The 14,173-nt window shown below is 43.3% G+C and overlaps 1 protein-coding gene across 1 annotated transcript; it reads right to left on the bottom strand.

Moving 5' to 3' along the window:
* Nucleotides 1–246: 246 nt before the first annotated feature.
* On the bottom strand, nucleotides 247–12,556 carry LOC134743969 (protein artichoke-like). Its single transcript, XM_063677600.1, has 7 exons — nucleotides 12,367–12,556; nucleotides 8,477–8,728; nucleotides 7,787–7,922; nucleotides 7,283–7,393; nucleotides 4,215–7,135; nucleotides 2,857–3,050; nucleotides 247–375 (listed from the first exon to the last, which is right to left on the bottom strand). The coding sequence occupies exons 1-7, from the start codon at nucleotides 12,554–12,556 to the stop codon at nucleotides 247–249; spliced, it is 3,933 nt and encodes a 1,310-aa protein (XP_063533670.1).
* Between the last annotated feature and the right edge of the window lie 1,617 nt (nucleotides 12,557–14,173).

The following is a 14,173-nucleotide window of genomic DNA, read 5'->3' as shown; positions in this document are numbered from 1 at the left end:
GTACCTTTTTGAGACAAGCTTATGCATATACATAAACATTGAAGATTGCACGCAGAACGAAACAGTTAAAACAAAGAAATATTTAATTAGGTACATCACCCATATTTAACCATCTCTTTCTCCAAAATGATTATGATGAAATGAAAGTAGCCAAAAAGTTATTTTCACAGGAATACGGCCCCTTACATTGCAGGTGAATCACATCACCTTGTGACGATCACTAGCTACTACTAGCTAGCTAGCTAGCTACGCTTGTGATGCTCGCAGTGCGAGTGCAGCTAGCGCGGCAAGCGCGGCTAGCGCGGCAAGCGCGGGAGCGCGCGCTGTGTTCGCACGAGCGGACAGTGCGCGTGCGCGGCATGCTGCAGCATCCACCTAACACAAAAAGACATTTACTATTTTAGATATTTATGTCATTTATTTATGTAAATATAATGAAATGATTTATTATTATCTAGCTATTAAGTCAATCGCATGTTTCCATTCCATCATTATGTTATCGTTCCATTAAAATTACTATTGCACACTTCGAATTACTTTTCCCTCGGTTCTATAAAGTTATAAACCGGTCAAGTGCGGGTCGGACTTGTGCCCACTGAGGGTTCTGTTACAGAACTTCTGTAGAAATTTAACATACGCATTTTTTATTTTTGACAAATATAAAGTTCGAGATAAAGAGTCTTGACAGACTGACGGACGGACGAACGGAAGGACAACAACTATAAAACGAACCCTAAAAACTAGGATGATGTTAACAGGCGGTTTAGTATTACGTTTCGCAGAGCAGCACACAGGTGTCATCACCATCACCTCGCATGCGGCATGCGGGGCATTTCACGTCAAGCGGGCAGCAAAAAAATTGTCAGGTTCTGGATTTTGTTCATAGTTGGATTAATTGGACCTATATGTGAATTAAAAAATTTGGCATCATTACTTTTTTAATATATTGCTTCGTTAACAATTTATACGCATTTGAAAAAACTACAAAATTTGAGGAACGGATTTTTTAAAAAATATTATTGCAATTCTTTCAGTGGATTTAATTATAACTAAATAGTGATTATTTGAGAATATTAGTTGATTTCTTTGAAAATTTATAAAAAAAGTTTTTTTTATCTTTTTTTCATATAACAAACCGGAAGTTAGTATTAAATATCTTTTTTTTTCCAACTTCGCATTTTTTAATATTTTTTATTTTTACACTATAATGTAGCTTATGGTGTACTAATGTCCTATAAATTTTTTTATAATGGCATCTCGATTGGTTTTGAAGATTCATGAAGTAATTCGAAAGTACTGCGCGACGCTCCGTACTGAGAGGTAGTTCTATGTGGCAGTCTTTAATGGCCAATTACGGGTTTTTTTACTTTTGCGTAACGGAATTAAAGCAATAAACAATATTTCATCGGTTAAGATGTAGAAAAGCTAATGATGTATTATTCAATCGTGCCTTGTAGCGCTATCACTGATCAACCATATCTTGGAACTGAAAACAAAACGTTTATGTTTTAACAAAACGCTAGAGGTAACTTAATAACTATAGCTAGGTTTAGGCGGGGTATGTCACATGCTTAAGAGGTCACTTTCGAGTTAGGTCACGTTCTGAGGACGTCACTTTCTGTACGTCACATTCTGAGTTTGTCACATTCCGAGCTCGTCACATTCTGAGTACGTTACTTTCTGAGAACGGCACTTTCTGAGGACGTCACTTTCTGTGAACGCCACTTTCTGAAGCCCTCGCTTTCTGAGTACGTCACTTTTATAGCATAGTAAGATTAAAGCGTATACCTGCATGAACAATGGATACCAGCAATCATAACAGCTGTACGGCATACGGACGTTTTTATGCCGTACAGCTAATATGATTGCTGGTATCATTGTTAATGCAGGTATACGCTTAAATATTACTTTGCTATAAAAGTGACGTACTCAGAAAGTGACGAACTCAGAAAGCGAGGGCCTCAGAAAGTGGTGTTCTCAGAAAGTGACGTACTCAGAATGTGACGAACTCAGAATGTGACGTTAAAGAAAGTGACGTCCTCAGAACGTGACCTAACTCGAAAGTGACCTCTTAAGCATGTGACATACCCCGCCTAAACCTAGCTATAGTTATTAAGTTACCTCTAGCGTTTTGTTAAAACATAAACGTTTTGTTTTCAGTTCCAAGATATGGTTGATCAGTGATAGCGCTACAAGGCACGATTGAATAATACATCATTAGCTTTTCTACATCTTAACCGATGAAATATTGTTTATTGCTTTAATTCCGTTACGCAAAAGTAAAAAAACCCGTAATTGGCCATTAAAGACTGCCACATAGAACTACCTCTCAGTACGGAGCGTAGCGCAGTACTTTCGAATTACTTCATGAATCTTCAAAACCAATCGAGATGCCATTATAAAAATTTTTATAGGACATTAGTACACCATAAGCTACATTATTGTGTAAAAATAAAAAATATAAAAAAATGCGAAGTTGGAAAAAAAAAGATATTTAATACTAACTTCCGGTTTGTTATATGAAAAAAAGATAAAAAAAACTTTTTTTATAAATTTTCAAAGAAATCAACTAATATTCTCAAATAATCACTATTTAGTTATAATTAAATCCACTGAAAGAATTGCAATAATAATTTTTAAAAAATCCGTTCCTCAAATTTTGTAGTTTTTTCAAATGCGTATAAATTGTTAACGAAGCAATATATTAAAAAAGTAATGATGCCAAATTTTTTAATTCACATATAGGTCCAATTAATCCAACTATGAATAAAATCCAGAACCTGACAATTTTTTTGCTGCCCGCTTGACGTGAAATGCCCCATGCGGCATGCCCAACGGCCCGGCCACGCCACTAACCTCCAGCTGCAGCAGCGCGCGCGTGCCGCCGCCGCCGCCGCCGCCGCCCCGCGTCGCGCATGTAGACCGCCGCGCAGCACGGAGCGCGGCTCGCGCGCCGCCTCCGACCTCGCGCGTCCAGCGACGCAGCCACGCGCTCAGCCACGCCGCGCCGCAGCCGCACCGCAGCCCTGCCTCCTGCACCACCAGCCCGCCTACGCCGTACATTTGATTTTAGGTTCAATAGGTTTAACTTTTCTAGAGACAGCAATTAAGGTATTTTATATGTACAATATTTGTAAACAGATGCATTTAATAATGCAATTTGTGAAATTAAAGTCTTTTAAGTCAGACATCGATTTAAAGATAAAATAAAAAATGTAGTTGTTAAATTTAATATTACTAAACTAACCAATAATTCAACCTTGTGGACGATCTTGAAACTTATCAAAGTTTGGAACGCCTATTAGTCCAATTACCCTTTTAGGTAAACACGATGTAATGGTTTTGTGCCGATTAAGTGCAAAATACGATAAATCGGCGGCCATTACCGACCATTAATTACGCCCCCCCCCCTCGTCGCCCTTGTAATCCTTTGTCCTGGTTCGTTATCCGAGAGGGGCGAATTTTAATTTCTTTGTAGTTCAGTTTAAAATTTCAAAACTTTTTAACAATTTAAGTTCGAATTTTACTTTCGGCTTAATTTTAAGTCTCATTAAAATAACCTATTTACTTAATTACTCGTATTTTTTTAATAAGTTAATTAAGACTTGTTTGATCCCAATCGTATTTTCATTCTCTTTTATCGCTAATTAGAATAACAATACCTATTAATAAGGGTATCGGTACCTACCTTTTAGGATCGGTATTCCGAGAACCAAATGCTTATATATTATGTATGTTATAATTGCAGTCAATTATAGTTGAGTAAAATAAAAAGTCAATTATAGATTCCAATTAGTATTTTTTCCCTAATTTTTTTTAACGTTAAAAATACGGGTCTCTATTGTTTGACATAATTATTGAAAGTCATAATGTATTATGTGTTGTTATTTGATTGTCATATTATCATTAGTCATAATTTGGTTTTTCACAGAAACGCGTAACTTTTCAGGATTGCCATAAAACAAACCTAACCTAACCTAACCTATCTATAGGATAACCCGAGGAAAATCCTGAAAAGTTAACGATTTCAGAATTATGACTAATGATAATATGACAATCATTACATTATGACTTTCAATCATTATGTCAAACAAAGGGACCCCTACAAATACTCATATAAGGAGAAACGGAATGAGAATAAAGTTTTTTTTAACACTTATTTATTTTTACGTTCTAAGGTCATGCGCAATGCGCGTAATGGATGGCGCACTCACCCGATAGCAGCTTGGTGGCGCGCGTGTTCCATCCGGTAAGGTTGGGGTAGAGCGCGGCGGGCACTAGCGCGGCCAACGCGTTGCCGGCCAGCTCCAGCCCCAGCGCCGGCACGCGCGCCAGCGCGCCTAGCGCCGGCAGAGCGCCCACGCGCGACCCGCGCAGCCGCAGCGCCAGCGACCGAGCGCGCGCCATCGGCGCCAGCGCGCGCGCCGACAACACGCGCACGCTGCCACGCAACTCAAGAGCGCGGAGCTTACGCGCATCAACCCCGACCAACTGCCCGTCTAACACATCCACACGCACGTGCAGTATCAACGCTTGAACTTGAGACACACCAGCCAACGCTGCACCGACCGACGACGGCCCGACATCCAGCTCGAGTTCACGTAGAGATAGCAGCGATCGTAATTCGTGCCGCTCGAGCTCGACAACGCGCAAGCCTTGTATACGTAAACAGAGCAACCGACCCAAACCGTCCAGACCATCTATTGCCGTCAGCGGGTTGTGAGACACATCCAGCACCGCCAGTCTAGGTAACATCGCCCACGCGCCACTTTGTAGCATCGTCAAACGGTTGTTGGAAAGGTTCAGTGCCCGCAATTCAAGTAACGCACGCAAGTCTTCCTCGCGGCACGCGACGATGGCGTTCCCGCTGAGGTCGAGCTCGCGCAGCGTCGGCAGCGGTAGCGCCGGCACCGCGCGCAGCCCCGCACCCGCCAGCGCCAGCCGCCGAAGCCGCGGCACTGGGTGCAGCAGCTCCCGAAAGTTAGTAACTAGCAGGTTGTGTGATAAATCCAGACGACGTAATCTTCCGAGACCGGCGAACGCGGCGTCGGGTAGCACGCGCAAGGATGCGCGCGCCAAACCCAGCTCACGCAGGAAGCCAGCGACGGCGAGAGCGGCCGTGTCTAATCGCGCTAGTTCATTCCCGCCGAGCTCCAGCCGCCGCAGCGTGAAACCCACCGCGCTGATCGCGGCGGCCGGTGAACTGCTTAACCTATTGTCGCGTAAATCGAGCGCTTCCAGAAGCGTGCCTGCGAATGCACCCGGCGGAACTCCCCGTAGCCGGTTCGCGGCTAGACGCAGCACGCGTAGACGCCGTAACGCACGGAATTGTTCAGGTTGTAGGACAGCCAGACGGTTGCGCGTTAAGTCGAGTTCTTCGAGCGCGGGTGTGGACGCAAGTGCGCGCCGCCGCACCGCCTCCAACGCGTTCTCGCGCAAGCTAAGCACGGCCAGTCGCGGCAGGGAACCTAACGTATCCAACACCACTACCCGGTTGTGCGCTAACAGCAGACGCCGTAGATTCGACGACACGCCTTCAAAAAACATAGCAGGTAGAATTTCGAGTACGTTATATGATAAATCTAACACACTAATAGATGCGGTACCCCCACCCGCTAGCACTGAAATCCGATTATGGCTCGCGTTAACAGACAAGTTAGGCTCTTCATTGGCGACATGCTCGAAGACGTCGGTTGCGAAACGCTCCAGGTGATTGTACTGCAGCTCCAAGGCTTGCAACCGAGGAAGCACCCGAAATGCCCCCGCTGCAACACACTCTATGTCGTTCCCCGCGAGACCTACAAACACTAGATTATTTAGATATGCAAAAGCTCGTTCGCTAACATTCACCATGCGATTATAAGACAAGTCTACGCTCTGTAATTCCGTCAGTGTCGTCAGAAACTCTCCGTTGATGATGCTGATATGATTGTAGGCTAGTTTCAGCTCTCTCAGTTTAAGCGAAGCATTGCCCCAGCCATTAGAGTCGCTCGGGAATTCCACTATCTTGTTGAAGTCAAGGTTTAAATGCTCGAGCAGCGGGTGCGCGCGCAGGTCGGCGGCTGACACGCGGCGGATGTCGTTGTTGTCGAGCGCGAGCCAGGCGGCGGCCGGCGCGCGCGGCATGAACCCTCCCGCCAGGGCGCCTGACAACTCCAGCACGGATAACGCACGCAACGGAGACAACGCTTCCGATGACAGAGAGTACAGTTCGTTGAAGCTAAGCGCTAGTTCACGCAAAGGAAGCGGTGGAAAGGCGCCTGGCAACAGCGCTGCTAACCTGTTGCCGCGCAAACTCAGTGTATCGAGAACTATAGCCCATGCACCAAACGTGCTTGCTGCCACGTGCGCGATACGGTTGTAGCCGAGATCCAGGTGCGTCAACGTCCCCGCTTCTAAATTAGTCAGGCTTTCTGGAAAATTCGCTAAGTCGTTTCCAGCCAGCGACAGCGCGTAGAGTCGCGGTGGCAGCGACGGCACCGCCCGCAGCCGGTTGTATGCGGCTGACAGTCTCCGCAATGTCACTAGCTCATTCATTGCTAAAGGCAACGCAACCAATTCATTGTAATCTAAATCTAACTGACGCAGATCACTTGCAAATGCATTTAGTGTCTCCGGCATCGCTGTAATTCGATTATGCGACACCGACAGCTTCTCCAAACGGCCGCACTCAATCACAAACGCCGGCAACGACGTAAAATCATTCAAGTCAAGCAGCAAGTTCCTTAACTCTAACCTCACGCCTAGTTCCAAGCTAAAGTCATCGTCTAAATCGTTGTGGGTGAGGTCGAGCGTGTGCAAGTGTGCGTGTAGTTGCACATCGCTTTCAAGTACGTTGGAGGTGTGTATGAGGTTGTCGCGGAGCGTGAGGTGCTGAAGACGTGGGAGCGCGGCCAGCGTTGGTGGCTCGCGCAGCAAGTTGTCAGACAGACGCAGAGTCACAAGGGCTCGTGGTAACGCGCCGGTATCCACCGCGCGGATCCTATTTCCATCCAGTTCTAGCGTTGTGAGAGCGCGAAGCGACTTCAGCGAGCCGGCGCTCAGCCAAGTCAGACGGTTGTTGCTCAGAGACAGACTGGTTATCGTCTCCGCCATCCCGCCCCATTCTACACCGTCCAGGTCGCTTATAAAGTTACTGAAACAAAAGATAATGTTATTTATTACTCTCTTCTATTAAATTACTGATCCCTATCAGTAACAATATACCACTACATTTAGATTTAGAAAAATGTATGCTGGTAGCCAAGAGTAAGTTAACAAATGTTTTAGGAACAGGACTCACTGTTGCAAATTAAGCCAGTTGAGCACCTTCAGGTCCCGGAGCGCCTCGTGGGGCACCTCCGTGAGCTCGTTGTGGCCCAGATCCAAGGATGCCAGCGTTTCTCGCATCGACCTGTCCAAGACGCTAAATTAAACACCATGTTCTTCGAACTGCGGTAACTACAAGGTGAAAATATACTATCAGAAACTTTGTTACTGCCCTTACCTTACCCTGCCTACGGAGCTGGATAGAGATAAAGGCATCTATTTGTGTGCCTATCACAAAAAATGTTCCTGAGATGCCATATATACGTGTTTAATTTATATGTATAATCGTCTAGTAAGCTGTAAAAATTAAGCGCCTGATACTGGGCACCCATCACCCTGGCGGAATTCAATTACGGTTGCTACAAGAACTCTCCTGAGTTTAACATTGGTCCTTCGATCCGGATCTGCGAGATTTTAGAAAGACTGAAGAAATATGTTTTTTTAGTATAGTAGAAAGTAGTTGGAGAAGGGTACCGACGCGAGCGCAGCAGGCTGCAGCGCGCCCAGCCGGCACGCGACAAGCACGAGGGTCTGCAGCGCGCGCGCGTCCAGCGCCGAGTCGTCCAGCGCGCCGAGCCGCGCGCCCCACACTGACACGTGCCGCACGCCAGCCTCTGCAAGACATGCTCGTTAAGTTGACATTGTACGCGGCGTATAGTCAAGTTTTGTATAAACTTAGCTGTCTTCCTACCTATATAAAACTAAGCGAGAGGCGATAATGACCATGCAGGAAGCTGATTTCACGATTGTCATTTTTAAACTGATTATAAAAAGGTGCGTCCAGATCTAAGGAACGCACTGCCAACCACCTACCACCAACCATAGATATCGTACGGATAAAGTTCGCTAACTGTAGTGTCAAATAAGTGATGTCCAATGCGCAAGCAGCAGTGCGCGAGTAGCACATTCGAGGCACATTCGGCACATCTGGAATTCCGGACGCACGACTTGACGCGGTGTTGATTTGAAAGGTCACCCAAACTGATATGCGGTTTGAACGTTTTTCAGATGTTTGTTTATTTTATGTATGTTGATGTTTTAACGTTAAAACGGTAGATTCAGAATAAGCGAGATGGTTTGCGCTGCAGGTGAATAAATATTTAGCGCGGAGACGCGGGGCGCCAGGAGGAGACATTTAGCTTTCTCAGAGCTCGAGTTGGAAATGTACCTGTGTTGGGGAATCGATGGAACTGCACAGCGTCGCAGGTGAAGCGGTCTTCGGCGCACAAGCACAGAGGCGCGGCGGCGCACGGCGCGTGCGCGTGCGCGGCGCGGCGCGGCGCCACCAGCGCCAGCGCGAGCAGCACGCGCGGCGCCACCAGCGCCAGCGCGAGCAGCACGCGCGGCGCCACCAGCGCCAGCGCGAGCAGCACGCGCGCCGCCATGCGCGCCGCGCGCGCCACTGCCCCGCCACCGCTCCCTGTATTCACACATTGACCAGAACGTGGCTTGATTGCTTTCTGTGCGTGGTTTACTAAGACACGTACCCCACACTAATAGCGTCTGCCGAGCGTCAGCGTCTAGTCAACTCTGGCTGTTTCTCGACGCAACGTTGGCGCAACTTTTGTTGACACTTTCTTTTAGCTGATTTCATGCAGTTCGCTTAAAAGACTAGTAGGTACAACATAATTATATCCAAATGAAATGGATGACGAAGCCCTCCAGTGGTGACGGCCGGATGGAGTGGAGAATGGCACTGGAGGGCTCTTTCTTAGTTAAGTAGTATTTTGTTAAAGAAAGTTTATCCAAATTATCACCGATTGATTGTTTGCTGACCTAATTTTTATTGGATTTTCATGAACAAGTCACCGACGATTGATGACGACGTTAAATGATTCAACACAAAAATAAAGACCTACCTCTACCTAAACCCAAAGCACTTACTCGTAGCGTAGTCAAACAAACAAGGTTAGCATTGCAATTGTCTTAGTTTTCTTCTAAATGGCAGTAAGACAAAATGCAAAAAATACATAGTTTTATGGCTTCGATAGTAAGTTAGCTATTCGGGCGTCCCTCGACATTTGGTAAGTTGCCAGCGGCGAGCGGAAATAACTTGATGTAGCAGTTAGTCGCAGCGAAGAGCTTACATTGACTAGATGAAACGAGCTCCCTCGATATGTACTATGAAACAAAGCGTGCCGATTTTGTAAATCGTAAAGCCACCCAACTATGTTCTAAAATCTTCCATAATATTCCAAAACTTAAAAAAAATTGTTTAGGCGTGAATTGACTATTATTTGAATAAGGCAGTTCTGAGGCAAGATATTTTCAAAAATGAGAGATAATCCTCACACAAAACTAAAACTAGCATTGGTTTTGATACTTAGTTACGTATTGAAACATTTGGAACTGTGGACTATAGTTGTAGTATTGGACTATAGTTTTACGGTACCTACCTCTATTGACAGTTACGATACCGAAATATAAATGGGAAAGTCATCTTTTACAGTTTTAAATATTTTCTATTGTAGCAACAAAGATCTGACAGTTAAAACCCTAAAACAGGAAAGTACTCGTAATGGAGCGGTGTACAAAAAAGTACAAAAGCATTTGCCGTGTCTAGTTCACTTCTGTGGTTCAATGTAGGTATAACCGTATATCGTTTGCGGACACAATGTCCCTACTCTCTCCCATCCCAACTAGCCATGCCGTCGACGTTTAGCATACATCGTAGGTATGTTATCTACATCGTACACAAGCCGCTGACAAACATTTGAACACGACTAGGTTACTAAGCTGTTAACACATTGTTAGTGCGCTGCCTGTGCCTATACAATATAAACGTGCACTGAATCTGAAGCTGAACATATCTCGCTCTCAGCTGGCTAAAATTTAAACTCGAATTAAATTATTTAATAAAATAAACCGCTTAGATATAGATATTTCAAAAACCAGATTTTTGATTTAAATTAAACTTAAAAAAAGATAATTTGTGGTTATCAAACTACATACATTAACATAAGATAACGTGAAGTAGTTGTATGTGACTGAGCGTCATATATATTCCACAGTAACAATATTTTTTTGTTCACGGTCTTCTATATAACAGTCTTTGCCAAATTTTCCAGTTAAAAAACATTTTATTATTTTTGATTATATAAACCATTTATAAGAGCGCTGGTGGCCTAGCGGTAAGAGCGTGTGACTTTCAATCCGGAGGTCGCAGGTTCAATCAGTTCAAACCCTGGCCTGTACCAATGAGTTTTTCGGAACTTATGATGATCCTACCCCGTGCTTTTCCCACTAACTACATAGCTACTTGATAGCTAAAATTCTGATATTTTTAGGATTCCGTACCTCAAAAGAAAAAAACGGAACCCTTATAGGATCACTCGTGCGTCTGTCTGTCTGTCTGTCACAGCCTATTTTCTCCGAAACTACTGGACCAATTAAGTTGAAATTTGGTACACATATGTAAGTTTGTGACCCAAAGACGGACGTGTAACGCACTTTTGGGGCGTAAATGAGAAAATTAAAAAATAAAGTTTTTCAAACTATATCGTGTAACATATCAAACGAAAGAGCTCATTGTGAGAGTCAACTATATATATTTTTTTGTAATTTTAAAATAAATAATATTTTAAAATCATCATCTTCATCATCTTCCTCGCGTTGTCCCGGCATTTTTGCCACGGCTCCATGGGAGCCTGGGGTCCGCTTGGCAACTAATCCCAAGAATTGGCGTAGGCACTAGTTTTTACGAAAGCGACTGCCATCTGACCGTCCAACCCAGAAGGGAAACTATGCCTTGTTGGGATAAGTCCGGTTTCCTCACGATGTTTTCCTTCACCGAAAAGCGACTGGTAAATATCAAATGATATTTCGTACATAAGTTCCGAAAAACTTATCGGTACGAGCCGGGGTTTGAACCCGCGACCTCCGGATTGCAAGTCGCACGCTCTTACCGCTAGGCCACCAGCGCTCTAAATAATATTTTAAAATAACTAGCCAAAAAAATGACCAAGGTAATAAAAAATAAAAAAACCGGCCAAGTGCGAGTCGGACTCGCGCACGAAGGGTTCCGTGACATTACAGAAAAAAACAGCAAAAAAATCACGTTTGTTGTATGAGAGCCCCATTTAAATATTTATATTATCCTGTTTTTAGTATTTGTTATTATAGCGGCGACAGAAATACATCATCTGTGAAAATTTCAACTGTCTAGCTATCACGGTTCATGAGATACAGCCTGGTGACAGACAGACGGACAGACGCACAGACGGACAGCGGAGTCTTAGTAATAGGGTCTTGTTTTTACCCTTTGGGTACGGAACCCTAAAAATGATCAAAAATAATAATAATAATAATAATTGGTAAAATGATCAAGGCGAGGGGGGATTTATCTCCGAAACTACTGGGCCGAAATTTTTGAAACTTACACAAAAAATAGTTCTTTGCCTATGAGATGACAGGAAAACCTATTAGAAATGTGCAGTCAAGCGTGAGTCGGACTTAATTACTTAGTTTTGATCCGATCCCTACGGGTTTTTTTAAGACGTCACTCACGTTTCACATTAAAAAAATACATTGTTAAAAATTGTGTAATGTCCGCACTCGCACTTGGCCGGTTTTTTACAAACAAATCGCTATCGTTATTTATGTATAATAACGTAGGTAACTTTACATAATAATACTATTCTCCGCTATTTTACGAAAAGTGGAATCTTGAGCCTTGCGAGGGTTTTAATTCAATGCACGAGGGTTAAGTTAAACAAAATTTGCTATATGACTAAATGCCGTTCTCACATTTCTCACTCAAAAATCAAGGACGGGGACGGTGCTGCTCGATGCTCTATAGTGTAAAGTACTAATTAAGTACCAACATAATAAAATGTACGGGTTTTATTTACCGTCCACATATGCTTAAATAGGGCAGGTAAAGTTACTAATTAACTAATTGAAGTCTACTTACGTAATAGCGGCTAGTTACAATCCAAAACTTAGCGAACTACTTAAACGTCCATGTAAAACTACATTACAATGCATACTTATCAAAGTCACACTTCAGAACTAATTTAACAAGTTCGAAAGGTACCTACAGAAGTTGTGTTGAAATACGCGCGGTGACGCGAAAGGGAGTAACGAACGCTGGGCACGGCGGGCGCGCGGTTACTGCCGCTGCCGCGGTGCGGGTCCTCTTCCTCTCCTGCCGCGGCGGCGGCGCGCCGGCTGATGTCAAGCCTTTGTATACAGGGTGGAAGAGGTTGGGGTGGGTCAGGGAACACTTCCACACGTCACCTTTCGACATGCTTTTTGGGTGTTATGGTTTACGACAATGAATTAATTTACAATTAAAATAGTTTCTAGCTTCGGTAAATATTCTCAAGTGGGTGGAATTGAGACGTCTCGGTAGCTCTGCCATCTTTAGAAGGAACGAAACGGACGACTACTAATTAAGCAAAAAATAAAACTATGAATACTATGATGCGATATTGTAGTACAGTCGCACTATCGGAGCAACCAAGGTGCTCACAGATATCTGAACACTGAACACGCCTCTAATGTCAAGGCGTGGAGTGCGTGTTCAGATAATATATTTTCCCCTCACTAGCTCGGAAAGCAGTCTTTTATCCTTTAAAACAAGCGGGGAAAAACGCATTTTATCCACTAGTGGGGAAAGTAATTTGACCTTGAATGGAGCGTGTTTAAGTAGCTTGACAGATAACAAAACGTAAAACGCTCATAATATTCGACGATTCAAAAGAGATTGTAAAATCCTACTTGATTAAATGAAATTCTATTCTATTCTATTCTATTCTAATGGTTCGTTCGATATTAATTATCATTAAATAAATGGTTTGAGAATCTAATAAAAAATACCAAATTTATAACTTTATTTAATAATTTTAAGTCATAAACCTTAAAATTCCATAAGAAACGTTAGATTTTTTATAATGATGTTAAATATAATTCTGAACGCACAAGTTGAGTCGATGCAATTTCAAAACGATTGCATATATTCAATTTCATATCGATGCAGTGGCAAAAAACGACCATTCCCCCCCCCCCCCCCTTTACCTCCGAAGCTACTGGGTCAAAAATTTTGAAAAAAATACACAAAATAGATCTTTACCTATAGATCACCGGAAAACCTAGTAGAAATGTGCTGTCAAGCGCGAGTCGGGCTTAATTACTTACTTTTTGATCCGACCCCTACGGGTTTTTTAAAGACATTTCACATAAAAATACATTGTTTAAATTGTGTAATGTACGGAACCCTTGGAACGCGAGTCCGACTCGCACTTGGCCGGTTTTTATAATTTCAGGATACAGTTTAGAAGTTATTCTAGAAAATAGGCAAAAAATGACCATTCCCTCCCCCCTTTATCTCCGAAACTATAAACACAAAATAGATCTTTACCTATAGACAAAGATAGATATAACTCCGTAATAGATGGATACAGTCTAAGGAAAAAACGTGCCTCGAAAATAAAGAAAATTTGATTCTCGTTCAGAGGGCGCTACTAGCTTTGGCCTACTGTCGTATAGATGGCGTTGACGGTTTCGTTAGTTATTTAACAATTTTAACGCATATCAGTGAAAGAACATGGGTCAGAATCATAAATATAATTAACGCAAATAAAAATAAAAACATTTATCCATATTTAAATACATTTTATCGTATTTATATACCCTTTAGCAATGCAACGTCACAATTTTGTTTTTATCAAGGCATCAAATCATATGAAGCAATCAAGGATCATAATAATATACCATTGTCCATTGTAGGTATACATATGATCCTTGAAGGCAATCAAAGGAGATTGTGACGATCGCCCTGTTGGCCCTTGGCATGACATGCTAGATAAGATCAGGGGCCTACCAACTATTTGACCTACATATACAAGACCCAGGTAGGCTTCCG

The sequence above is a fragment of the Cydia strobilella genome, chromosome 9 (genome assembly GCF_947568885.1).
Source record: "Cydia strobilella chromosome 9, ilCydStro3.1, whole genome shotgun sequence".
NCBI classification, from domain to species: Eukaryota; Metazoa; Arthropoda; class Insecta; order Lepidoptera; family Tortricidae; genus Cydia; species Cydia strobilella.
The sequence above is the reverse complement of the archived record's forward strand: the minus strand, read 5'-3'. Positions and strand labels throughout refer to the sequence as shown.